The sequence below is a fragment of the Canis lupus genome, chromosome 27, assembly GCF_003254725.2.
Source record: "Canis lupus dingo isolate Sandy chromosome 27, ASM325472v2, whole genome shotgun sequence".
NCBI classification, from domain to species: Eukaryota; Metazoa; Chordata; class Mammalia; order Carnivora; family Canidae; genus Canis; species Canis lupus.
Window position 1 is genome coordinate 45669882 of NC_064269.1, and position 27550 is coordinate 45697431.

The 27550-nt window shown below is 49.0% G+C and overlaps 1 protein-coding gene across 27 annotated transcripts in view; it reads right to left on the reverse strand.

Annotated features, from left to right (window-relative positions):
* The window catches only part of MICAL3 (microtubule associated monooxygenase, calponin and LIM domain containing 3), a 218919-nt gene that overhangs the window by 35983 nt on the left and 155386 nt on the right, over positions 1 to 27550 (reverse strand). For 16 of the 27 annotated variants that reach the window (XR_007406562.1, XM_049102770.1, XM_049102769.1 and 13 more), the window contains 5 exons: positions 16130 to 16325; positions 8808 to 9064; positions 6872 to 6961; positions 4704 to 4841; positions 3464 to 3526 (listed from right to left, as the gene is read on the reverse strand). Coding sequence is in view for 26 of the 27 variants with exons in the window: in XM_049102770.1 (XP_048958727.1) it covers positions 3464 to 3526; positions 4704 to 4841; positions 6872 to 6961; positions 8808 to 9064; positions 16130 to 16325 (744 nt within the window). In the remaining variant the exon portion in view is untranslated. Of the gene's footprint in view, positions 1 to 3463; positions 3527 to 4703; positions 4842 to 6871; positions 6962 to 7000; positions 7256 to 8807; positions 9065 to 16129; positions 16326 to 27550 lie in introns of those variants that run through there. The other 11 variants (XM_049102776.1, XM_025461582.3, XM_049102781.1 and 8 more) reach the window with 7 other exon arrangements.

A 27550-nucleotide genomic window follows, 5' to 3' on the forward strand; every position in this document is an offset into this window, starting at 1 on the left:
ACCTTAAGAAGGGGGCAGAGGGACTGAGGGGTCTGGATTTGGGGTGCTGGTGAGGGCCTGGGACCGAGTACATGGTGCTAGCTCGGCTCTGCTCCAGCGGGCCCAGTGCAAGAGAGCAGCTTTGGCTCTGGCCACCCCCCTGTCCCCGAGGCTGCTGTAAGCTCCTCCCTGTAAGGACAGAGGGGATGCGCTGCTTCCCCAGGCCCAGCAGACAGACACCAGCTGCCGATCCAGCAGCAACAATGACTCTCATGCCAGCATTCTCTGGACCTTGTCACATGCCACAAGTCTTAATCCTTACCATATATGCTAGAGGGTTGGAGGGGAATCCGGGGCCAGACACTTTAGGTGATGTGCTCATGGCCATGCTGCTCATCTAGCAGGTGCGGTGCTGTGTGCAGGGGAGACCCCTGCTGGATGAGTGACCGACGGGACACCTGAAGGCAACGACCTCCCCTTTCAACCCGCAGGGGTTGCAGCTTTGCTTGTGGTAACTCAGAGAAATTTTTTTTTAAAGTGTGTGGGAGGGTATGTAAAGTTCATATTCTAGACTCAAGAATAGCCCTTCGGTGCTGCTGAACAAGGCAAAGCTTGCGTCGACTTCATATTCCTCAGGAGGAACCAGCCCCTAAACACACACACACACACACACACACATACTCTCTCTCTCAGACCTGTTCCCAAGCATACCTGAAACTCGCACTAACAGCTTGGACTAAGAGAAAGTAATTAAGAAAGCAACACGGGCTGCTTTAAAGGATGCTGTGAGATCCCAGCATTACCTGGGACTCACAGACCGTCTGTCCAGGGGCTCTAAGGGCATCTTCCAGGGTTCTAAACACAGCCACTCTCCAAACACCTCTAGAGGTTCTCACTTCAGGAAAAGGGGTCATGCTTAGATGTATACATCCTAGAGCTGGAGGCTCAAAGCCCAGGGGGGCAGTGGGCAGCAGAAGTATGGGCTGTGGCACAGCTGGGTAGATTTCTTCAAAGCCTCTCAAGGAGAGGCTCTCTCAGGTCACTGGTCTCCTTATCATCCAGCCTTGTGAATCTGTATCCCTGCTTCTGGAAGCACGTGCACAGTGAGTGTGGCACAAACACTGAGAGTGGACACTAAGGTCTGAGTATGAAGGAAGTCAAGGAAAGTCAAGGGGCACTTTGAAGATGCTGGGGTTGTGTCCTTTCTTGACCTAGTCACAGGTGTTTTTGTTAAAAAAAAAAATTCCTTGGGGCACTTGGGTGGCTCAGTCGGTTAAGCATCTGACTCTTGCTTTCGGCTCAGGTCATGATCTCAGAGTCGTGAGATCCAGCCCCGCACTGGACTCCCCACTCGGATGGGGAGTCTGCTTAAGATCCTCTCTCCCTCTGCACATTCCCCCACCCCGCCCCTCCTCGCACGCACAGTTGTATTCTCTCAGAAAATAAATAACAATAGTAATAATTCCTTAAGCTGTATAACTATCTTACCACCCCTTTTGAATACTCAAGCTTATTAAAAATAAGGTGATGACTTGCATCTGATTCTGGGGAAGCATACAAAATAGGTTTGGGATGGACTCTGTGGAAAGATGGGAGAGTTCCAGAATAAGTTCTAGGCTGGCACATAGTGGATATCACACCCCTCCTTTTGAGATACCAGAGTAGCCCATGGAGCTGGTAATGCCAAGACGCTTTCCTGTGATGGTGGCATTTGTTGGGAAAAGTACCGGGGGTAACACTACTCAATTATTTCCATAGGTTTAAAGCATTTATATGATCACATTGCTGTTTCAGTTTGTCAAACTCCAGGAGTAGGATTTCTGAGGAACAAACAGAAGTCTCTGTACCTCCTCAAACCTGAGCTATCATCTGGATAACGAGCTCATGGCGTCATGACACCATTTGTGAAGTGGTAAGGCACAGAGAGGCCTCTCTTTCCCCCTTGAATTTTTCTACTTTGGCAGTCACTCCAACCCAGTGGAAGTGGAAGCAGGGCTCATTCCATTAAAGCCCATCATGCCCAACATGTATGCTTAAATGACTCTGAGTCCCTGGACATCAAGATGATAATTTATACTCTGTCGGCAAGTGTCCTGGATGGGAGCACCAAGGAGACCATGACAAGACTCCTCGGCTTGGCACAGCTCCAGTCAGGATAGCCCGATCCCCGGCCCTGTCCCTCGGCCCCCACGTGGTTCTCCAACTCAGAGCAGCTACTAGGGAATGCCTGTTGTAGAGTCAGATAGGTACTAAGTCTACAGTCCTTGTGAGTACCTTGAAAGGAACAATTGTCACATATATCAAAAAACAAACAAGTGAGGGACATCAATGCAGCAGCAGCAGGTGCTGGAGAAACGCAGCTCGAGGGATGGAACTGGGAGGTTCACCCGTGTTAGGATGGAGTGCAGAGTGCTAGAAGCTGCCACACACTATGGAAGCTGGGAATCACAGACATACTGAGCTTCTGCTTTGTTTCAGCTGCCAGCTGGGAAGTCCTGACACCCCAGCCTTCTCCACCATCCTGGGAGACTGACTGGTTAGGAGAGATGGCCAGCAGCTTCTGCTCCCAGGGCTTGGGTGTGACCACAGGTCCAGCTCTCCCTGCAGCTCTGTGACTTGTGTGCCTGGTGCCCACGAGTGAGGACAATGAGCGGGGCTGCTCAGAGACAGGTGGTGAAGATCTGGGGGCTCCCATCCTACTCAGCCTAGAAGCAACCACCAGGACTACAGTTCTCAACCAGGGGACAACACTGCCCTCCTTCAAGTGCTATTTGATACTGTGTGGGGCACTTTTGGTTGGGGCAGGAGGTTGAGGCTGCGTGGCTGACGTTTTGAGGGCAGAGGCCAGGGAAGTTAATTGTCCCATAATGCACAGAACTGTCCTGCCCCCACCGAGCACGGCTGTTGCCCACATTGAGAGACATCTCTCCAGAAAAGGTCAGGAGAGACAACGAAGGTTTCTCAGCTATCTCCTGGCCCAAGTATTTAAACAGACCTTGCACCTCAGTACAGAGGTTGCCTGTGCCCCCCTCTTCACTGAGGAGTCTTCCATAGGTCCTTGAGTCCTCAATGTCTTGTCCTCTGTAGTTGGGTGATTTGGTGGAATATTAACTGATTCCTCTATCTTCACACCCAACTGCTACATAACTGAACTACTACAGACTTTAAAAATCACGCTGAAAAAGTTCCTTTAGCTTTGGCCTTTCCCCAACCTTTATTAATAATAATAACAACAGGTTCACATCAGTTCTGTCTATGCTCTAGGCTCTCCTCCAGACCTTCCCTGAAGGGCGTGGGGTGCGTGTCTGGTCCATGCAAGGATGGGCTGCCTGAGTGAGGCATGCACGTGCCCCCCCCGCCCGCCGACCCGCGACCTCGGCATGCACTAGCAGCAGGACCAGAATTCTAGTGTTAAGGTACCAGCGGAGCTGCCGAGAGAGAATGGTTATGGTGAGTGGGGAGGGAACAAACATCACCAGACTACCTCCAGAGACCGTCTCCAGCCAGGCCTGCACTGCTGCGCGGCGTATGGAGGGAAGGTCAGGCACTGAATTTAAAACAGACGATAGATACAAAGTTACACAGGGTTGCAGACTCCCAGGGAGGAGAGCTGAGCTCATTTTAAAGCCCCAAACAGGAGAGAAACTGAGAGAGGTTACAAGCCAGAGGCTGCTCTGGCACCAAGGAGGGATCATCATCCGGCTGTTAGCCTACACAATGGGCATCCAGGATGAGAAAAGGGGAGAAAACACAGGGAGGGTCATTGGTGGCTCAAGGCTGCAGAGCTAGCCCAGGCCAGTCCCACATCCCTGCTCAGCAGGGTCTTTCTTCTTTAAACACTCACTCCTGCTGAGTGTTTATGCTGCTGCAAAATAGTTAACAGAGGCTGGTCCTGCCAACAGGTGAGGACTTGGGGCAGGGGAGGATCCGATGGCCCTATCCAGGGCTAAATTTCACGAAGGCAGGAAGCACCTCCTTTGTAGACTCAGAGCCTCCCAGGGTGTGTGGCCCCAGTAGGCGTTGGATGGACTCACAAGGATGAGTGAGTGAGAGTCAGAGGTTGGTGACACCAAGGATCCATATTTAGACAGTGCATATGCTGTGGTCAGAAGGCAGGGAGGATGGCGTGGCAGCTGCCATATCCCTCAGCAGCCACCATCCTTCCCTCGTTTTGCTTGCTATTTCTGGAAGAAGTCAGACTAAAGTTTGTCTTCATGCTACTGTGGAACACAGACCATCTCACCTAGAACCCAGCACTGGACGTTATGCTAGCTAAAAGGCCTCCCGGATCTAAATCTCTTCTTCACACTTCATTTCAGTTCAAAATTTGCTCCACCCCCTCACCCCCCCACCCCGTCCTGCCAATGTACATTCACACTCAGACACACCATACAGGGAAAGCACCAGAACATTTTACTGAGTGGACAGAGTCACCTTGTCTAGTCATACGGGGAAAGAAAACAAGTTCTTGGTTGTCCCAAGGTCAAGTTCATTTTACTATTTTGCATGCACGGAGAAAGAGCTCATAATTTCTGAACCCATAGAGAACTTTACATATCCTCCAACAACAGGTCACAATTAACATCGGGAAAATAAAATCGTTCGTGGGCTCACATTTTGATCAAACTGATGGCTTTGGCCATAATGGAAGAGTCCTCTGCACCAGTGAGAGGGGAGGCAGGGACAGAAGGTGCTCTGAAGGGCACCAATCTTGAAACAGTTACCTCTAGAAGTGGAGGACTCAGAGGTTGGGACCATTCGCTCCTCCTCCTCTCTCTCTCGGATATGTGTCCAGTGCACATCAGCCTGGATCTCCAAGGGGTCGGCCGGATTTACGATCTGCTGTAGCCTCTGGCTCCCAACTAGTTTGCCAAGGTCAGAGGTAGAGGGATGAGGAAGAGAGAGATGACAGAGAGGAAGGAAGCAGAAAATAAACGGTCAAGAGAGGGAGGGGATAGAACACCACAGGAAAGGAAACAGAAAAAAAGTTACTGTGTTTGCCAGGGTCAGTTTGAATCAGAAGGAGACAAAAGTTGAGAACACCCACATACATGCGCACACATGTGCACACACACAATTTCTACTTGTTCCATGTGACTTAGTTGTTCCAAGCTTCTCTTATACTCTTAACTTCAATGAATAGAACCATACATTCCACTTCAAACAGAAAGAACTCTCCTTTCTGATGCTCTTTTCATGTCATCTGCATTTGAAGGACCCAAATGCCAAGTCAGAAAAAGGGGCAGGTTACAAGTGGCCTCTGAAGGGCTATCTCCGTGGGTCAGGAGCACTCGGCTCTGTTACCCAGCACAGTGTGAGATCCTGGAGGATGCACTGTGTGTTCTGTTCCTTCTGTGGTCACACAGAGTGTGCTTATTGCCACCATGCTGACAGCTTCGCCTTTAAGCCAAGTGACAAGAGAAAGGTAGGATGGGACAGTACCATTCTGTCATGAGCCAGCTAACTCATGCAGGGCGGAAACTTACTTTGCTGGTACTTTAGTGTTTATCTTTTGCAGCTAGAGAGAGAAAGAAAAAAAAAATCCCCCTTCCATAAAAGGTCTCATGCTGCATGCTGGTCTGTGGCAGGGACACAGCTATAGGGACAAAGGAGTTTGGGGAGGCAATGGCTGGGAGAGGAAGCACAGATCTACCCTGTAAATCCCAAAGCTGTGGGGGTTTGTGGGCAGGAATAAAGCAACACCTCTCTGCTTTTCCTGAGGTCAAAGCCCTTTTCCTGAAAACTCCATTTGGCACCCTGCAGCTATATGAGAACTCGCCAGCGGATCCTTCAGATGATTCCTGCTGTCAGAGCCCAAGGAATATGCATACAGCCCCCACCCCGTAAGCTCCCTGTCACTGGTGCTTGGACCATGCCACACAGTTGGGTTAAAATAAAGAACAGCCAGCAGCTTAGAGAGGGGACGCTTTGGGAGGGGGGATGGCTTTCCAGGCAGGAAGAGCAGGTGCCACCTGATCTGAAGGACTCTGGGAATCCTGATGGGAGCCCACTCTTCACAATCTAAGGGGACAATTTGGCTTTGGCTTTATCACCACCATGGCACCTCTTAATTTTTAAGCAATGGAGAATGTGATATGGACAGAAAGTACCAGTAGGGCCACCAGGTGTGGATGTGGGCACCACGTGGTGTTAAATGTGAGCTGGGAGCCCTGCATGCACTCTCTCGTTAGAGTTGCTGGTCTCCACAGATTGATGTCTCTAAGGTCAATTGGCTTTCATGGTGTTGGGTGGGGCTAAATACGGCAAAACCTCCCAACAGCTTGAACATCCTAGGACTAAGGAAGGTAAGTTAAAGAGAAAAATGTGAAGTCTTTCTTCATCTTCTAAGCAACAAAGAAAAGACAGTGAGCCTTCTCCCTGGATAACGTTCTGCTTCCTGTTCATAAATGTGGCCTTGGGGAGTCCTCAGCCTCAGAGGACTGTCCTCCTTTCTCAGAGAAATGTTACAGGGCACAGTGGAGGGAGGTTCTGGGCACCTATGCTTGTGATGACACCTATGCTGGTTCCGCCACTTACGAGAGTGTGACTGCAACATGAGGTTTTCTATATTAGAAGAGGTTGAGTCTTTACTAGAGCAGGGGACTTTCAGCAAAGCCTACCAGGGGCCCAGATGGGGGCCAACGCTCAATAAGGCTGCTTCCGGAGTCTTCTCTGCCTTCTCCCTGACTCCCCTCTTCTTACATGCCATTGTCTACATGCCTATTCATGAAGGCTGGGCCCAGGGACAGGTGCCGAGCTAGGCACGTGCCAAAGCCCGTCAGCATTGTTTTATAAAACGCCGATCTTTTCATGTGGGACCTGCTCTTGATGGCAAATTCTGGATGGCTGCTAGGGTGCCAGGGCATAAGGTGGGTGAGGGCAAAGCGGGTACCTTTACGTGTACCCGTAGTTTCTTCCTGTGACAGCTGCCGGAGCCACTGGCCTTGTAGGAGTTCTCTGTCCCAGGGGCAATACTCCCCTTCTACAGCAGGGGGGGTCAGACACCCACAAACAGCATCAAGAATCCCGCACGGGTGGGGGTGGTAAAGGGAAGGGAGGAAAGAGAACAGAGAAGAGTTATCTGCAGGTGCAAGGTGAGAACATCCTGTCACTGTCTACGCAGCCAACGAAGCCCACTGCCCAGGAGACACACACACACCGTGGGCTCGGAACAGTCCTGAGGTGTGGCTGCATCTGCCAGTATGTGTTTCTCCGGTGAAATCCCATTCCCTGCAGGTTGCGTCTTGACGCTAGCTCCAGATCCAGGACATTAACTCTGTGTGGGGGAAAGCAGGGCTAAGCTCTCCCACAAAGGGCACAGACTTTGACCCTAAGCCATGTCTGGGGCTACAAGCCATAGAACATATGAATCAGCAGCTCGAGATGATGATGTATGAAATGATACAAACAAAATAACCTTCCCCCAGATGCGGATGCAGATGTGCTGTGAGCACCATCGCCCCCTCTGACTGACAGGGAGGCAGGGGCAGCCCGGAGCCTGAGCCAGCACAGCTCTGCAGACACAGTGCTACAGAGAAAGAACCCAAGACACCAGCTTCCTGGACCAGCGCCTGCCTCCTTTTTGCACGGACTGCATTCATTGCTCATCAGAATGGGGAGGGAGGGACAACCCAACAAAGTGTGGCCTCTGTGGGCCTCACCCCTGCCTCTGTCTTTGGAGGGAAGAGCACAGGAGAACTAGGTCTAGAGAGGTCCTCAGGGGCCTGAGGAAGTGCTGTGCCTCTGACCACTCACCCTGGTGCCAGGCACCCTGAGGGCAGGGGAGGCTCCTTCCTTCTTGTCTGCCCTGCTCACCAGGGTCTCGAAGGTCATAGCTCCCGGGACAGCCCAGTACTGCACACCCCGTCTGGGGAGGGCTCCGTATCTGCTCAGCCCTCGGTCCTTCTCATGCCCAAATGCGGGTAGGACTGGGCTGCCAAGCACATCGAATTCCAGCAGCAGCAGCAGAGAAAGCTAGCACCAACTCTACAGGGCCCAGGGCTGTAAGAATTTAAGGTGCCTCTCTGATAATGGCTGGGAGGGATCGCCCCTCTTCCACGCCCTGTGCCTTGGAGACAGAGCACAGCGTGAAGGATGTGGCACTGCTGTCAGGGGCACTCGGGTCTCTACCTGTCCGGGTTTCTTTCCCACCACTCACCAGACTTTGTGCAGCCAGGGCAGGGCAAGAATGACCCTCTGCCATACAGAGGCAAGAAAGGAGGCCCACCGAGTTCCTCATCACTCCATGACACACACAGCCAGAGGTAGGCGCAGAATTGCAATGTTTCAAGTCCAAGGCAAGAGAGCATTTCAGAGCCAGCCAGATGGACTGAACACTGGGCTGATGCTCCAAACATGTTACTACCTGTCATCAACTTAACCCTGTTTAGTGAGCACCTAGCCCCTCCTCAGCGACAACAGCTCTGAGCAGAGTGAGATTCGGTATTCTGCAGCCTCCAATATCCTGGACTTGGAGTCAGGGAACTCTCTAGAAAGCTAAATTCCCTTTCTTCATCAAAATAATTTTAATGGAAAGTAAAGGAAAAAAAGAGAGACAATGAGGAGAAAAGGTATAACCTAATTTGCTGACCCTCTGTCTTCTCCTTCCAGTTTCTACTCAGAATGTGCACAAGGGACAGTCCTTCCACTGTCAATGGCCTCCTCTACCCCCAAAATTCAGGTCAGAGGGAGAGGCAGGAGGGATCGTCTCTGGGCGGTGGGAGGCATATCCCTGTGACTCCAGCCACAGAAACTTTACTGAGGCACAGAACCAGACTGCCTCAGGGATGGGATAGGGTCTGAGTTAGGAGAAGAGATTTTTTTCTGACCTTCACTAGACTCTTCCTCTTCCTCTTCCTCTTCATATTCTTCCTCCTCCTCCTCCTCCTCCTCTTCATACTCCTCCTCCTCCTCGTCTTCTTCATGCCCAGGCCCAAAGCTCTTTGAGGCCTCTAGCTCCTCTTCACTCTTTCCTTTCAGAAGAGCATGGATCCTCACGGCCTCCTTCCAAGGAACACCGCCCAGGTCCGAAGTGGGCAGAGGAGGCTCTTCTTCCTCCTCTTCCTCCATCTCTGACTCAGAACTGCTGTGGGGAAACAACCACACAACCAGAGTGAGGGAATGATAAAAACTGAGGAGACAGTTGAAAATCACAGCCAGAGGCAAAATGTCCCAGCAAAGCAACTGTTGGGCGGGAAGGGAGAGAGGACACACATGGAGGGGTGCGGCGTGCTTTGCTGCCCAGGTAAGACAAAAAAGGGGAAGGAGAGTGAGTAGAGGGCCAGAGGAAATACACACATATGAGTGACCCCTACACAAAGCCACACAGGCCAACAGCCCAGTCTGGGGTTGTCTCTATTCAGTGAGTGGCAACCACACTGAGTCCAGTGTCAAAGGCCCTCAGAGACAGTAGGGAGCATGGAGAGAATGTCTCCCTTCATCATGATCTACTGTTGGGTTTGAGGAACTCAATTCTACTTGACTCAGGTGGGTTGGAAGGCTCTCGTGGGAACCATGGTAAGAAAGAAGAGCTGCCTCCAAGAGGCTTGAAATGAAGTCTTAGCCACAGATGGGCTGGCCATCAAGGCGTGTGTGATGGAGGGAAGGCAGCACGTTCAATTCCACAGTGTCTCCCTGAAGCCCCCCTGTGTGCCATGCCTGGAGCAGCGTCCTACGAGCACACACAGTTAACATGCAGCAAAGGCACTGTTCACTGAAGTTATAGTACAGGGACTACGGGAAGAGGGTGGAAACACATGTCCCATCCCTGGGGTTCCCACCCTTGACGACCAGCCACGTTTCCCACCAGCATTCTCTCCTTACACAGAGCCCAGAGCTCAGCTTGGCAGAGAAGCAGCACTTGATGTCAGAAGATGCTGGCCATGACTCCTGCAAGCCAAAATCCTGGATCTCCACCCTTAGGGCTACCACCCCAGAGCATTTTTACCCTCCTCCCTTGCTGGCAGAGTACGATGGAGCTGTAGTTCAGGAGAAAATCCCCATACACCACTGAATAAATGGAAGTTTCCCAGGCCTGGTTCATGGCCTGATAATTTCCCAAAAGCCTTTTCCAGGAGAGGGCTTTGCCCTCAGGGAGAAACGTGTCGTTGGCTGGGATGGAGGAAATTTGGCTTTTACAGTCAAGCATGGTCCAACCTCTGGCATGAAGAGCCTCTAACCCCAGAAGCATCATGCATGGGCTGGATGTCCAGTCCTGCCTTCCTGTGATGGCAGGGTGCTCCCTCCCCACTCAGAATGGGCCTGTGGAGAGGGAATCAGTGAACACAGTGTGATAAGGTCAAGGACATTCCACTACTAGTGCTACTGGTACCTGTGCGGTAGAGAATTTAACCTTGTTCAAAGACAGGTCTGGCCTTTGTCTCAGCACCTGGGAGATAAACTCTAAGTCCCTGGAAGGTCCTGCCCGATGGGAATGGCTTTATTTCTCTGGGATCCTTGGGTTATGGTGGGTAGTCTAATAATGTGATTGGGGTGAGGGCTGACCACATCAGAAAGACCAACAATTTGGGGGTGGAGGTTTGAGTCATGCAGGATTACTTGGCCTGGAGACTGAGTTCAATCACACCATGTAGACATTGAGTCATTCAATGTCTAGGTAATGGAGCCCCAATAAATCTCTGAACACCCAGGCTTGGATGAGTAATAGTATAGGGACTTCGCCACACATTAACACAAGGAAAGTAACCCTTCCCTGCCCCTACAGGGAGAGGACCTTGGAGGCTCGGCATCTGTACTTTCTTGGACTCTGCCCTGTGTGCTTCCTTACCTGCTGATTTCAATCAGTATCCTTCCCTGTAATTAAACCATAACCACCAGTATAAACCTTTTAATCAGCCTGTGCATCCTTCTCAGGAACCAAGGAACTTGAGGGTGGTTTTGGGAATCCCCACACTTCAGCTAGGTCAGGAGTGAGGGCAGCCTGGAAGGCTGCATGCCCGTGACTTCCCAGGTGACTGGTTCTCACAGAGCCACACTGGCTCTGCTCCTTACCAGCTGTATGACCCTGAGCTGACTACTCATCCTGAGCGTCAGCATCCGCAGCAGTCAGGAGGCAAAGCTAACACCTGCCTTGTAGAAGTGTTGTGAAGGTTAGGGATCTGCTTGCTTTTCATGTTTGTGTTACACTCTGAGACACCGGCTGTTTACCTATTTGTTTACTCATTTACATATTTCTTCCTTCATTCAGTGGACATTTTTGAGTACCTATTAAAGTTTACCCAGTTAGGTACAAAAATAAAGAGAGACAGCTTCTTCCTGTGAGGAGCTCACTTTGGTGAATATTACTTCATTCACTCAGCCACTAAAACTTACTGAGCATCTTCTCCTTATAATGCACTTCCTAGACATTGCAGGGGATACAACGGTGGCACAAAAGATCCTTATTCTCAGGGGGAGAGAAGAAGCAAACACAGCATGATAAAGTAAGGTAGAGCAGAGCTGTAGTGGGATGGAGGGTTGAGGGGAGGCAGTTTAAGGCAAGTAAAGCTAAGAATCTGGACCATGGAAAGCTTGGCATCTGGATTTTGACTATTTTTCAGTATTTAGTTAGGTATTATTTTTACCTTACTTTTGTGTTGTCATTTGTTTACTTTCTTACTAATAATAATGTGTAACCTAATGTATACCACTTAATATATTTCAGACATGAAATAAGGATAAGAACACTTTCTACACCATCTTAAATCTTAATGTAAATTTGGGCAGAAGGCAGGCCTGCTTGTCCTCCCCTCCTAGCCAGGTCCACAAAGGCTACCCCAGTGGTCAGCAGGCTCAACGGGCTCTCACTGTGGCTTCCTGGGAGGGGGCTTCCATACAGCAGATTCCTTGGACTGTGCCACGTCAAGAGGGCGGCAGCACTGTACGTAATGTAAGCAATGACCACTCTATGATAAGGGCAATGGGGCCTCACTTATAGCTGCTATGAGTGCCACACTGCCTAGTTTCATGACAGCCCAAGGACCACGGGAAAACAGTAAGTGAAGCACAGGAGCATAAAAAAATAGGGTGGAAAGGTAAACCATTGCTTCTTCATAAGCTACCAGCTTTCAGTCCATTTCTGAGAAGCCTGGATACGTTGCTTCTGGAAATCTGCGACAGGCAAACCAGCCTCCCTCCCTTTGTGAAGGACAGAGAGACAGACAGGGGTTGCTAACTGTTCTTTTCTGGACCACCATTTCCAAGGGACCTTGGACCTGGTCTCACCAGGATCCTAACGTCATGAAAGATTCACAATGTAAATTCAGAACCTCAAGGCTCATTTTACATTTTCTGGCTGTTCCCAGTACCTGAGTTTCTGGGTCTGAAGAGGCTAGGAGGAAGGGTGCAGAGGAGGAATCCACAGTGAGGCAGACCACCCTCTGCCACTTGGATGTCAGCCTAGAAACTTTGTAGGTGGGGAGAATCCCTACTCAGGACAAGACACAACACAGACAACCAACTGCTCTGCCCTTTTGGGAAGAGGGTGACCTTTCAATTTATAGCCTCCTAGGAGAGATGAAGGCCAGGAAATGCAGTCCTCAAGATCAGCACTCTATCATGACTGGTATCTGCTTTTGCATTCAAACCAATCTATTGCCCCCCAACCCCCAACCCCGCGACTGATATAGGTAGGCGCCCCCTGGACTGCACTCTCTCTGAGAGCAGGGACCAGGTCTGCTTGGCTTGTTGTAGTGCTCGTCACAGTGCCTAGCATAGCCCAAACACACAAGGATGTACAAGGGAGCACAACCAGAGAAAGCCAGGGTAAGCTGCTACCTAAATTCACAGGTGTCCTAGAGATGAGGCCTCTGAAGTCCATCACTAGGAGCAGACCCTTTCAGTGAGAAGAGCCTCTTGCAAAAATCCTCCCTGCTACAACATATATCCAATCAGTGATCTCAAAGCACTTTCCCCGAGTTCCCTCTCATTGAGGCTATGACAGGGCCTGGTACGAGGAAGCAAGAGCAGCAGGTACATGGGCTGGATTCTAAAAAAAACCAGATCTGTTCCACACTTAAATGAGCCAAGCAGAGGTCTGTCATGCGGGGAGGGGGAAGGGCAGAGGCCAGCAACAACAGTGATGGTAAACACTCACTGAGCTCCATGAAGTGCCAGCGGCACAAGGCTCTTCACATGAATTAGGTCACTTAATTGCACATTAACCCTAGGACACGGTAACGATAGGACTCTAGGACACAATAATATCCCATTTTTACCAATGAGGCCATTGAAGCTTAAAGAGGTTGGATCATTGGTGTGACAGGTCAGGATTTCCACCAATGTTCACACCACCGTCACACTGTGCCTTGTTGGACGTTCGCCAAGAACCCAAGAGTTCTTTGGCCACCAGCAGCTGTCAGGGTGGCAAACCCAAAAATAAGACAAGGGCTGTCTCCTGCCTGCCTGGGTCCAACTTCAGAAAGTGGAGCCTGGGAATCTGGGTGGGCCCTACTGTGAAGGAGGCAGACAGCAATTTTGAAACACCACTTGAAGTTCTCGGGTGGTGTTCAAGGGAAATAGGGAATCATGGCTTTCATTTTTAAATGGATCCACTCATAATCAGAGAGTGCACTCTGACAACGATGTAAACACTATTGCTCAGCAGATGCAAGAGAAGATGTATGTTGTCCAGCAATCTTTGCACAATAGATGTTTAATCTGTGCTAAAAGCAGTATCCTGCTCAGTGATGGCTCACGTTATAGCCTCTGCTGGAGAAGGGGTGAGGAAGACAGAGGATCAGTCAGGAATCTCCACTTATCTGTGGTCAGCCTTGACCACTGAAGGAGGGCCAAGCCCTTTCAGGCTAGCCTGTCAAGGACTTTTGGGGAAGTCCTCTGTAGCCAGGCCGCCCCATTTGGAAAGGGCACCTATCGGCTCTAGTCCTCCCTGACTTTTCTGCAGGGTCAGAGATATGCAAACACTGGAGGCCCTTAGCAGATGGGTGCTGCGCAAGCCATCTTCAGTCCCCAGGGCAAAGTTTTCCAGCTAGGAGATCAGGAGAAAGCAAAACTAAAATCATAAAGTTAGTGTAGTTAGTGTTCTTGGGACACCTGGGTGGCTCAGCGGTTGAGCGTCTACCTTCAACCCAGGGCATGATCCTGGAGACCCGGGATCGAGTCCCACATCGGGCTCCCTGCAGGAAGCCTGCTTCTCCCTCTGCCTGTGTCTCTGCCTCTTTGTGGGTCTCTCATGAATAAATAAATAAAATCTTAAAAAAAAAATAAAGTTAGTGTTCTTTTGTCTTCAGGTACCTGTTCTCTCCCAGAGAAAATAAAAGTACTATTTCCAGGGTCTCCTTTGGAAGATGCTCCCCCTCCATGCCCCAAGGAAGGGTCATGGAGCTAATTAGGTCTGGGCCAGCAGTCTCTGCGTGGGTAGACTAAACTAGGACATGGATAAGACTCACCCAGGTTGTTTGTTAAAAGCAGGTACCCCTGGTCTCCACCCCAAGCCCAGCTACTCCAGGGCAGGTCCAGGAATTATCTTTATATCAAGTGGCATTTGTCATCAGGCAGGAAAGTAAGCTGAGCATGCTTACCGTGAGGCTGAGCCATCAGCCCTGCAGAGAGTGGGCTGTCCCTCATCAGGACAGAGCAGGCATGCGTGCTCTGTGGATGCTCTGGGTGAGATGCAGTTCTGAGATAACGTGAATGCAGGGACGGCTTCTGCCCTGCAAGCACCCAGGGGGAGGCTGCCTGGGAATGCCAGATGTGCTGCCTGTGCGTCCAGCCCAAGGAACAGCTCATCCAAAGTGTGTCTCAGGTGACAGAATGCAAGTGCAAGGAGCTCTGCCCGGCAGACACCCTCTGAAGAACATTCTCAGAACTCAGTAAATAGTAGTAATAATAAAAGTTCTGTTTTATCCCCCACGTATTTCCTTACTGTGGTGACAAAAAAGCACCTAGCGTATGCCTCATGTTAATGCAAAGCCTCCACTAGGCTGGGAGACACGGTAAGTGCTCCTACTCCAGAAGCCCTGCAGCAGTCTGAGCAATAGTGATTTTACTCTGTCTTTATCTTGTTCTCTTTGGTGTCCCTGATCACCAAAATGCTCCATGGAGCACTCTGAGTCCTATACTGACTCTGGAAAACCTGGGCACTAAGGAAAACCAGGCCATAGGGCAAAGATATTGGACCCGGGGAGTTCTGTGGGGCGGAAGGGCATGTGTCCCCCTCAGTCGTCACTCAGATGTAATTAAAACACTGGGAGGGCCAAGCACAAAACCACTGGCTGTGGGTGTAGCCTCTGGTACCTAAGTTTTCTGCTCTTCTTTTTACCTAGAGGAGGAAGGAAGAAGCCTGGATGGAGAGGTGGCTTCCCCAAGACTGCAGAACCAACTGGTGCCACAACAGGAACCCCTGATTCCAACCCTGAGGCTCCTACCACTGAACTGCCTGCCCCCACAGCGTACTGCCTCAGGTGCACTGTTGGCCCTTTGTGTCTGTCTTTCCCTCCAGGAAACCCATAAGCAGCAACCTGAGGACAGGACCGGGGACTGTTACCTTTGTTCTGTTACCTTTCCGACAAATGGCAAAGTGCTAAGGCCATGGTAGGTGTTCAAGAAATACTCACTGAATCTTTGAATTACGCCCCATGGGTCGTGATCCTCACCAGCTAATGAGACAAAGAGACAGGGAACTACAAAAGGGGAGGCCAGTAGGCAGTGGGGAAACAGGAAGAATCTAGACTTCGATTTAGGAAATCTCAGTTCGAGTCTTAGTCAATCCTTGATCCTAGTACAAATCACCAGCAAGTTTCCTCAATTATAGAGCGACAAGATATATGCTCCAGTCTACTTCCTAGGATTCCTGCCAGGATGACAGAAATCCTGTGTACCTGGCCAGGCACCATGCACAGCTGTAAGGAAGGCGACCACCATCAACACAACCTGTGCCATGCACTGTTTTAAATGCTTCATACTATTTAAGCCTCATACCAGTTCTGTGAGGAAAGTCCCAGTACTGCCTACATTTCACAGAGGAGGAAACGGAGGCACAGAGAGGTTACACAGCTTGCCTAGTGTCACCCCACTGGTACATGGCACCCGATAGTGTGGCTCGGAGCCCTCACTGGGCGTCCAGTGCTGCCTACTCCCACTAGGGCATGATGTTTGTCTGGGAAAGACCCGCGAGGACAAAGCACAGGCTGACCTGCTGGCCACGTCCTCCTCTGCCCCCGTGTCCAGCACGCTGCTCAGGTTGTGCTCGGCCTGTGTCTCCTCGGGCACCTCCTCCAGCTCCTCGGCCTGCTTCACGGACAGGCGGTAGTTCTCCAGCTCAATCCGCTCGGGAGTGCCCCTGAGCCTCTTGGCAATGCTAGGCTCTTCCACACCATTCACGCTTGAACCTGCAGGACAAGCAAAACAGAAAGACCTGTGACCAAGGATGGGGCAGGACTACAGGCGCTGGGGATGGAAGGGTGCGGTGAGGGAGGCGGCGCTGACAGCAGGGTAGCTGGGTGTCTCAGGCAGCCACTGCTGTTTCTGTGAAAGGGGGCCAGACCTTCTGTGCAGGCCAGGGAGCTGGACAAGGGGCAGACTGCAGGTCAGTCAGGTCACAGGAGCCAGGTGAGGGCTGAGTACAGCAGGAGAAACAAGACAGCACACCTGCCCCTCTGGGGGAGCACAAGCTTGCTCTCCTTGGTCATCTCTGCACCCAAGTGCAGTCGGGAGAATGGGTGGGGAGGGGGAGAGGGTCAAAGGGACTCAGGAGAGACCCTAAGGAGGGCTCCTATCGACCAAGTCTCGCTGCTTCTCCCATCCCCTCAACCCCTGACCCCTACTCCCACCCCCACCCCCCCGCCGATGATCCGGGACCCAATCGAGGCCCTTGCATTGCTTTTGGCTGATCTGTGAGGTGTCCAGGCTGCAGAACTGTTACATTGTGGATTTGTGTGTCTCCTCAGGACTGGATCATGGTCAACACATCCTATTTAATAAAAGAAGCATGGGGGCGACACTGTGCCCCTTCCATGGCACACAGGAGGGGTACAGTGGGGCTGTCTCACTCTTGGTGACACCAGCCTGGCTGCTCGGTTAGGGGTGCCCAGCCGTCTTTCTGCTGTGATACCATGGGGTGATACAGAGAAACCAGGGGCTTCTCCTGTCCCCCGTCCTTTTATCCAGGGGTTTTAGTATCCAAGTGACGCATGGGGATTTTAAAAGTTGTATCATTCCTTCTCTCTATAAAAAACTCTTTCCATTTCTCTCTCTCTCTCTGAGAACCACCATGACTCATGGATTTTGAAAAACTTAAGTGTCATATTTGTTATGTTTCCTTCATCACCTTTAATCTATAAGGATCCCTCCTCTCTCCTTATTATCTCCTTCATCATTTTTTTTTTGATGTAACTTTTTATCCCAGATTTGGTTAGAATCTTTCTAACCTATCATATTTATGCTTTAACATCTTCACTGTCATGTGATATAGGTTTAGATCTAGAGTCAGACAAATCCAGGTGAGACACTGTACTCCACCAGTGACCAGCTGAAGGCTCCAAGGAAAATTATAACTACCAAGAGCTCATTTCCTGGTCTATAAATGAGGACAACCCTCAACTCTAGGATTATTATTTATATGGGATGAAATTATGTCCATACACACACACACACACACACACACACACACACACACACACACAGAGGTATGTGCCCTGAACCTATCATTTTCCTCTTCTACGTAAACCCAGTATGTGGGCAGTATTCAGCAAATACAAATTTAGTGACACAACTGATGTCCAGTAACATTCTTAGCACCAGTTTGTGCGTATTTTTGCATAGGTATGCTGTAACCATTTGCTTTGGATTGCAAACAACAGTTACTCGACAAAGGAGTTCTGGGCAGAGGGAACAGCACTGGTTAAGGTATACTGATACGTAACAACAGCTTGGTATTACTAGATCTTCTAGTAGCAGTATACTCAAAGTGGTAGAGAAGAGAAAGAGACTGGGATGAGAACAGAGCCCATGGGGCCTTCGGTGCCATTCTAAGCTCTAAGAGAGAACACTGGGTTTTGGTAGGCAGTATCATATCAACCCAGTGTTGGGTGACAGGTGGTCTATCAGGGGAAAGTCAGAATCTCTGGGATGAAGGACTAAAGAAACGGGATGGGAATACTGATTTAGTAATTTTTGTGACATGACAGTTGTGCAGAGAATCTTCTGGAATCCTGGTACTTTTGTTGTGTACAACGTTCTAGACCTCTCTGTACTGTCATTAAAAGAACTTTTTGTGAGTTCAGGCAGCCACAGAATAGTCTTAGTGCATCTGTTGGAATTATCTGGATCTTCTACCAAATAGCATCTTTCAAATTTACTAGATAATCTTTACTGAAAAGCAAGACCCAGGGCCTGTTCATCTATAAATTTAGGTAAATGTCTAATGATGGGGTCAGAGCATGAATCCTTGGGCTCCCAAGGGCCCTGTGCAATGTCCACCTGTTCTAGTTTTTGAAACCCCAGTTGGGACATTTTACACATCCCTGGTCCATTCTTCAACACTGAGCTCAGGGCCCTAAAAGTGTAAGCTATGATCCAGGACCAGGGCATCTGGAAGATTAGGAAATATGTGGATTCCAGGTAATAGCAAAAAAGACACAGGGAGCACAGCAGGTGGCTACTGCCACAGCATCCCCTAAACCTGCCCCCTGCTGCCACCAGCCCTTGGAGCGCACAGGCTCTAACTGCACTAGTCTGTTGTTTCCAAACATCAGTCCTCCTGTACTCTCTTGCTCCTTCCCCTCATCAAAACCCAACATGATAAATATGAGAAGGCTAAGGATCCCCTGACTATAATATCATCTGATTCTTTCCTTCCCATCATATATTTTTGACAAACTACCCATAAGCAGAAAGCAGATATTACTATTTCACTTTCATGAAATAAATGTGAATTTATTTTGGCCATTACCCAAATATAGTTTTGGGGAACTCCAAAGATAAAGAATAAAAACCAGTATATCTTTTAGATAGGGAAAGAACAACAGAATAAGAATGATCACTTCAAGGAAACAACTAACACTCATCAATTCAGATACAAGCAGTTTCAAGGTAGAGTGAACAGAGACACTCATGTAGAGGAATACTCAAGAAACGATGTCTGTTTTTAGCGGGTAAAAACCATCCCATTGGCCAGAAATTCTACTAGAACCTCAGGAAACAAAGCAGATTAAAACACTTTATACTCTTAAAGAGCTGCAGGCTAGTCACAGAAGAGACAGTCCCGCACAAGAATCATTTCAGTATGATGTACCAAGTATTATGGGGCATAGTAGCCTGCGTGTGGTACTATGGGAGTACATAAAAAGGTAGCTCTGACCAGGGGAGTCAAGGAAGACGTTCTGGAGGAATATGGAGTTAGCCTAGCAGCTTTAAAGAAATTCCATGGGCAGCCCGGGTGGCTCAGCGGTTTAGCACTGCCTTCGACCCAGGCCATGATCCTGGAGACCCGGGATTGAGTCCCACGTCGGGCTCCCTGCATGGGGCCTGCTTCTCCCTTTGCCTGTGTCTCTGCCTCTGTGTGTGTGTGTGTGTGTGTCTCTCATGAATAAATAAATAAAATATTAAAGAAAATAAAGAAATTCCATGAGATAGGTAAATAGCTTGCAAATGAGGTAGCTGAAATTCAGAGACATTAAGCGACTTGCCCCAGGTCATACAGCTAGTAAGCAGTGGAGCCAAGACCTGAATCCAAGGAAGACAGCATGAATTCAAAAGACTACCATGCTATTCCTGGATTTATGATGTGAAGAGAAGAAGACAACTTTCCCCACCAGGATCTCCTCCCCACCATAATTTTTAAGATGAAGGACACAGAACTTCATGAAAGTGTCTTAGAGCACAGAATCTGGCATTTGGAATGACATTCTGTCTTCCTTCCAGAGTTACTTCTCCGGAGTTTCTATAAGCTCTGCAGACTAATAGATCATCAAGCAATAGAACTTGGCAGCCAAAACCCAGAGTGTGGGGCTTTGGAGAAGAGAAATGTTGACTTGATTCTCAGCTTGGCCACAATTGACAAAAAAGAAATGAGAGGCTCTCAGAACTACTCAGATCATTCACACATCAGTCCCACAGAGAAAGGATGCTTTTTCATGAAAACTGTTAGGAGGGTCCCATTGGAGATTTCTTAAGAATTGAGGTGGAATCAGTAGTCACCTCCCTGTCTCAGTCTTCTCTGCGCCCACAGGGTCCGTAACCACGGAGCTAGACTCGCCCAGAGCTCTGAGCAACAAGAGCACCACAGGACATTCCCTTTAGGGTCAAGTCCCCATGGAGGTTTCGTTTTCCCAAAGGGAAAGTGGTACTTCAGAGGGTACTTGGCAAGTACCCAGAATTCACCGACTACCAAAATATGTTTAGCATCCCTAGCCCATAACCTCAAAATGCCATGGGATGTTAAAAACAAAGAAATCCACATCATATGCTTGCTTTTGTGGTGAGCAGGGGGCCATGTGCTAGATTAACTAGGTGGTGATGATAAGCTAAGCCATCAAAGGAGGGGAGTGTGGAAGAGGCCCAGACAGTGGCTGTGACACAGTGGCAGACTCAGCACCTCCCCCTTGTCCCCTGGATTGTCCCTCTGTCAGCTAACAGAAGGGCATGTGGGAGCAGAGGCTCTAGGAGGGCTGACAGATGTGGCTTTGGCCAGTGAGAATGTAAGCAGTGGGGTGAGGCCGTCTGGCTGGAGCCCACCTACCTGGGCCTCCCCACTTCACGTGCTTTCAGCCGACTGCACAGGGACTTTCCACCTCAGAGGAAATGGGAGATCTGGAATCATTTTCGAGGCCGAGTCTGCACTAAGTCAGGGCAGGCACATCTCAGGTCACTGGGCTTGTATGCGTCAAGCCCAGCTTCACGCATACCAAAAGGAAACAGCTCCCAGGATCTGGGTCATATCCTAAATAGGAAAAAGGCTCTGGGCCTGACCTAAGGACTCTGTTTTGGAACAGTCACTGCCTGCATGAGCTCCATATATCATCCTGAAAGAAATATTTTTCCTACCAGGACAACCTGCTCTCAGCTGATGTTCAAGAGCTGCCAAAAAGTCTCTATTTGTGTGTGTCTGATTCCCAGAGGGCTGTGAGGGACACAGATGACACTGCAGAGGCGCCCGCCCCCCACTCTAGTCCTCTGCAGACAGGTCTTCTTCCCCTTTCCCTCCAGCAGTGGCAGCGAAGCCCTGGGAGGAGGTGGAGCCCGCTGCTCGGCACACTGTGGGGCTTCAGGCAACTGTGAGGGTGTCACCTAGGAGACTGGAACAGCTGAGGGGCCTCGCTCCTCATACTCATTTCTGGCCTATTCCCCCATTCCCTTTTTCTTTCCTTCTTTACAAGCTTGGGAAAGCTTGAATGAAATCTGAAAGTCTAAAAAGGACTTAGGAAAAGGCACAGTGGACTGGGATTGAGGATTAATTTTCATCCTCTTTTCCAGGTCTGTTAGTTGAATGGATGCTTGGATTCATTCATTCAACCATAATCGTTACACAATTATTTATTGAAGAGCTACTTCCGGCCAGGCACTGGGCTAGGTGCTCAGTCACCCAGTGGACAACACAGGCAAGGGTCCTGCCCTTGGGGAGCCTGCCCTCTGATGTTATGGGTGTCACCTATCTGCTGCAAGAGACTGATGACCTCGAGTGTCTAAAGCTGTCAACTATGGCCATGTTCTCATAAGAAATGGCCCAGGACTGGAAATAATCGGTGCCATTTGAGGAGAAAAGCACTCTTGGTCACTCTGGAATACAGAGATTCTCCCTCACGTTGCTCTTTCCTTCTTTCTTTCTCCTTTCCTTCCTTCCTTCCTTCCTTCCTTCCTTCCTTCCTTCCTTCCTTCCTTCCTCCCTCCCTCCCTCCCTCCCTCCCTCCCTTCCTTCTTTCTCTCTCTCTTTCTTTCTTCCTTCCTTCCTTCCTTTCTTTCTTTTTCTTTCTTTCTTTTGAGTTTATTTATTCATTCATGAGTGACAGAGAGAGAGAGAGAGAGAGAGAGAGAGGCTGAGACACAGGCAGAGGGAGAAGCAGGTTCCATGCAGGGAGCCCGATGCGGGACTCGATCCCAGGACCCCACAATCACACCCTTGGCCAAAGGTAGACGCTCAACCGCTGAGCCCCCCTGGGTACCCCCAGGTTGCCCTTTCTGACTTTTGTTATCCCTTAGTAAGTTACTAGATATTTTTGTTGCAATTCCTTTTTTAAGGAAGATTAACTAAAGTCATTTCAGATGGCCTCCTCACACATCTGCCCAAAGCCTTGCCTGTCCACGATCTTGGATGAAAGCAAGCCACCGAGCTATGGACTAGGTCTGATCTACCAAGTCTCAAGGAGGTGTTGAGAAAGATGAAGCCTCCTGAAGGAAGAGTTACCAGGCTGGCAGTAGAAACCTAAATTCCTGGATCCACTGCAAAAATTGGTCAAAGTGACTTATGGTGCCCTGTTCACTGGTCTCAGAAACATTCACAAAATCACTCTGGGAAATCAGTGTCCCCCTCCATGCACAGAACTCCAATCCTTACAAAGCTCTGAGGGGGGAATCTGTGCCTTAATTGTGTTTTCTCCCTGCTCTTGTTGGAAACTACATTCTCAGTGCTTTCTCATATACTGGGAATTAGGGATGAAGCCATCTGAAGTGGTGGATGGTCTAAAGCAGTCACCCTGCCCAGCCCAGAGACATTTTCCTCCGTGGGATACAGCCTGAGTCTTGGGCCCTGCTTCCTTTTGGAATGAATTAGGTAGCAGTTGGACCCGGATAACCTGAGCTGGGCTGATCATAATTAGGAGTCATCATGGATATTAATCTACTTCTTCCATTTTGCTTTGAGCTGAAGTTCCTATATGTGTTGTTGCTTAGTGGCTGGAAGTTCAGTGTCATCTTGGCTTAGAAACAAAATAATGGAGCTGGCTATTTGCCTTAGGGACCTCCTCACTGCTCTAGTCAAGCTGGACAATGCAACCTTGTGTCTGTGATAGGGTTAGGTCACTCCCAGCCTAGACCCCAATCCAGGGAGGAAAGATCGACTAGGGTTACATTAAAGGCCCCGCATTTTATAAAAGGCTTTTCTTTGCTTATTAGTTGATGCCGGGGACCACCAATTTGGGTTCTCCTCCTCTTTAGCCCCGCAGTTCATTTCATTTGCCTTAGCAGGCTCTGCCTGACTGGGCTCCAATTTTTTTAATGCCACTTACAGAGATTTCTCATTCTAAGAGGGTTCTAACCACTTTGCAAGCTCTGCAGCTATACATGGAAAGGGATCCTCCTGCCTTTTTTTTTTTTTTAAGATTTATTTATGAGAGAGAGAGAGAGAGAGAGAGAGGCAGAGACATAGGCAGAAGGAGAAGCAGGTTCCATGCCATGCAGGGAGCCCAATGTGGGACCTGATCCTGGACCCGGGGATCACAACCTTAGCCGAAGGCAGCCGCCTAACCACTGAGCCACCCAGGTGTCCCATCCTCCTGCTTTCACTCTTTGGGCAAGGTGGCTTTTGTCCTTACACATCTACCCGACAGACTCTTCTCGGGCTTCCAGCGGGCAGGGAATCGGCTTGTAAAGTAGGCATGAAGGAATAAAGCCAACCACCTGTGTCAGGCACTTTGACCACTATGCTATTCATAGTGGCCAGTGAGCACCACAATATTCTTGCCAATCACCGTTATGACTCCTATTACATTGAGGGTCCTGAGTCTCTGTGATGTTGAGAAACAGGCCTAAAGGTACAAATGAGGCAGATCCAAGACTAAACCCAGGGCTGTATTACTCCAAAGCTTGGGCTCCTTCCACTAAGCCAGGCAGGAGGGATTGTTAATTGCCCCTAACACAGGAATGATTTATTCTTCATTTGGGGTAACTGTATTTTTATGTGGGGCAGAGAAAAGTAGGTTATATGGATTTAAGGGGAAGCTCATTTGCTTTGGAGATATCTAATTACCAGGAGTTTGGAATTTCTGTGCTAAATATTACACGACAGAAGCTAAGAAAGGAAAAACCCAACAGGGAACAAATCAGAATAGCAGCAGAAAAAAACCACCCACATGGGAATCTGGGCTCACGAAGACTGAGACACTGTCTCTCAGGAATGCTGAGGGCACGTGCCTTCCCTTTAGCAGGTACTGAGCCCTTTCTCCACCATAATCTTTGCTCTTGGTCCATGTGATTCCATGACACTTTTGCCCTTAAGTTCATTTACTAATGTTAAAAAATAATGTTATTATTATTTTTAAAGATTTTATTTTTTTAATCACTTGGTCGGGAGAGAGCACGAGTGGGGGGAGCAGCAGTGGCAGAGGGAGGAGGCTCCTTGCTGAGCAGGGAGCCCCATGTGGTTCTTGACCCCAGGACCCTGGGACCATGACCCGAGCCACAGGCAGATGCCCAACTGACAGAGCCATCCAGGCACCCCATTAATGCAGAAACTCTAAGGTCTCTGTCTCCCAAGCAGCTTGATGCCATTGCAGGGTCTCAAGAAAAATGGGAGATACCACCCTGTGAAAGGGGTCACGTGTACAACACAGCAACTGCTCCCTTAGCACCTGAGAAAGAGAAATTCCTATGAAGTTGCCAATGTCTTAAAAGGCCACGAGTCAAGACTCTGAAAAGATACTATCTCAAAGAATCTGATGGCCAGAAGTGATGAGTGCATTTCACAGCAGAGTGGTCTAGTTCTAGGCAGCAGCTTGCTAACTGGACAACCAGACCCAGTAACAACAGGCAGAGGGGAGAGGCAGAAAGGCAGAGAAGGACCACGAATCCATAAGTGAGGCACTACAAACTATGCTTTTCCCAAGATGCCCGCTTTAAATTCTAATCACTCCTACTTCCCAGAGCAGAGGGCCAGTGGCACTAAAGTCAAGAGTGTGTCCAAAGCTGGCTCTGAGGTGGCCTACACATGGCCAGCTGCTCAGTCAGGAAAGTGATATTCAACTTCTTGGGGCTGTGCCCATAATCAGACTAGCAATAGGACAAACCCACATCCCTGTGAAAGTCTCAGATAGGTTCCCTCTTAAAAGATACAAAACCTCATAAACAGCATTCCCTTAGCTAGCAGAAGATACGTTTTTGGAAGCGAACTAAAATCCCCTCAGGCAATGCCTACAGCTACCATTTGAGACTTGTTTTTTGGTTTTTTGTTTTTTTTAAAGATTCTATCCACTTATTCATGAGAGACCAAGAAAGAGAGAGGCAGAGGGAGAAGCAGGCCCCATGCAGGAAGCCTGACGTGGGACTGGATTCTGGGTCTCCAGGATCACACCCTGGGCTGAAGGCGGTGCTAAACCGCTGAGCCACCAGGGCTGCCCCCCCCCCCCCCCCCCCCCCCCCCCGGCCCATTTGAGACTTGTATCTATAATGGTTACACCCTTGTTTTCATCTGTTTGAAGGTCATGGAGACCTGGCCTCAAAAGAAAGATTAGTGTCTGGGGAAAGATGCCCTAGAAGTATCTGTCCATCCCTGATGGAATAGGAAGGGGCACATGGACCCAGACTCAGAGAACCCCTGCTAATGACTGATGCTCTATGATACCCACAAAATGCCCATCTGTGCACTGATTTCAAGAAGAAATCTGACCCCCTCTACTGCAAATGGGTCAGGAGGTGGCTCCGAGGCCCGTGGGGGTCGTGGGTTCTGGGTCAAACTAGCAGAGATGCAAACAAGCCCCTTGGACCACATGTAACTCTAATTCTGTCTAAGATAGGGCTGATATCTGCTCAGTCCTGACTTTTGAGTTAGGTGTTAAAAATGTAGTTTAATGTAAACCCTATCTAGGATTGTTTTTACTTTTGTTACTATAGTGAAGAACTCCCAGGGTATCATGGAATTAGTAGGTGACTTCACATCCCATCCATGCAGGCTGAGAAAAAAGCAATGCCAAATTTAGCCAAGCACTTGCAGAGACTTAACAATGCTTCAAAAAAAGCTGGCATTTGGTGGTCAACTTCCCGCAGTCCATTCTGCAGAAAACTAGAGAGAGGCAAGCCCTTCTTACTGTTCTATTCCCCTAAACCTCTGCCAGTTAGGACACAACCCAATGGACCTTTTTGTCTCAACCCCACAGGATGCACAGGCCAGAGCAGTAGGCCATCACTGAGTGAGTGAGTGAGCAGAAATAGTCCTAACTCTCTGTCTCACTCCAATTACTCTAGAATTTTCTGAAATCCCTGCCAATGATAATAATATTTGATATTCCTGTAATGCTTTTAAATATCAAATGTCCATACATTTTAGCTTATTTGCTCTTTACAACAACCTTATGAAGTAGAGAGAAACAGGTCGTATGTTTTTCATCTTACAATTTCCTAAGTTAGGGAAATGGAGGCTCAGAGAGGTTAATGACCAAAGATGACCAGGGTAGGAGGCTGCAGACTTGGAACTCAAATTAGCATCTTTTGTTTATAAGCACTATGCTTGTTCCATTAGACCCAGCCCGAGGCTGTGGTCTTCACAGAAGGATGAGTACATGCTAAGGGTGCAGGGACAATTAATTCTTGAGGTAGAGAAGAAAAACACTAGACCTTCATCCTTGATTTGTTTTTGACACTCCTTTCTAAGATGTTTTGTAAATGTCTGATAGCACATACACTATTGGAGGGCGGGTACACGCTTGTGAATAAGTACACTGTTGGGATGTGGGTGCTCAGGATTTTCACAGGGGTAGGCGGTAAGATTTAGAGATTCCTGTAAGGCTCCAATACGGTTCTGTATCACTTACATTATTCTTGCTCACTCTCTTTCCTGATCTCCCAATGGGTACAATAAAATTGACATTAATTGTATGTCTGTGTCATGCTTGTTCTCCTTTTGGGGTGGTTTTTTTCCTCAGTGATGATTTGGCAATGGCTGGAGACAGCTTTGGTCATCACCTGGGGAGGGGGGTGGTGTACTGATATCTAATGGGTAGAGGCCAGGAATACTGCCACATATCCTACGATGGATAGGACAACCTTTCACAACAAAGAGATATCCAGCCCAAAATGTCAACGGTGACAAGCTTATATAGAAGTTATATATAGAAGTCTGATATAGAAGTTATATCAGACTATCTCTAATCTCTCTCACCAACAGGCCAACCAATCCACCAAATACTCTTGACTGTGGTTTGACTGGGCTGGGTGCATTAAGAACACAGAATTGTGAGCCCATGAATCTTCATATCTGCTGCCAAGACATGATGACATCTTGACCTATGGAAGCACAATTTATGAAGGATCAATTGAGAACTGCCATGCTGAACAGAGAGCTCTTGGCATGTTGCCCACAGAGAGGGAATCTCAGGAAGTTGTTCAGATGCTGAGTGAGGAGTTAGTTCCAAACGCATCCACTGGGCAGAGGTACCATAAGTCACTGCATGAGACATCTGGACTTTTCATCATCTTATGGTACAACTCCACTTACAAAGTGACCCTGCTCATCCTTGGCAGTGCCATTCAAGGACAATCTACATATACTCCTACACCGTCCACACTTGTCTTGGGTGTGAATCCTATTAGTAGGAATTAAAGGAGACCAAAAAATGTGTTTTCTTAACTTCTTTCACCCACTTTTTCCCAGCTGGATACTAGTAGCCTGCTGACAGCCGGAATAGCCCTG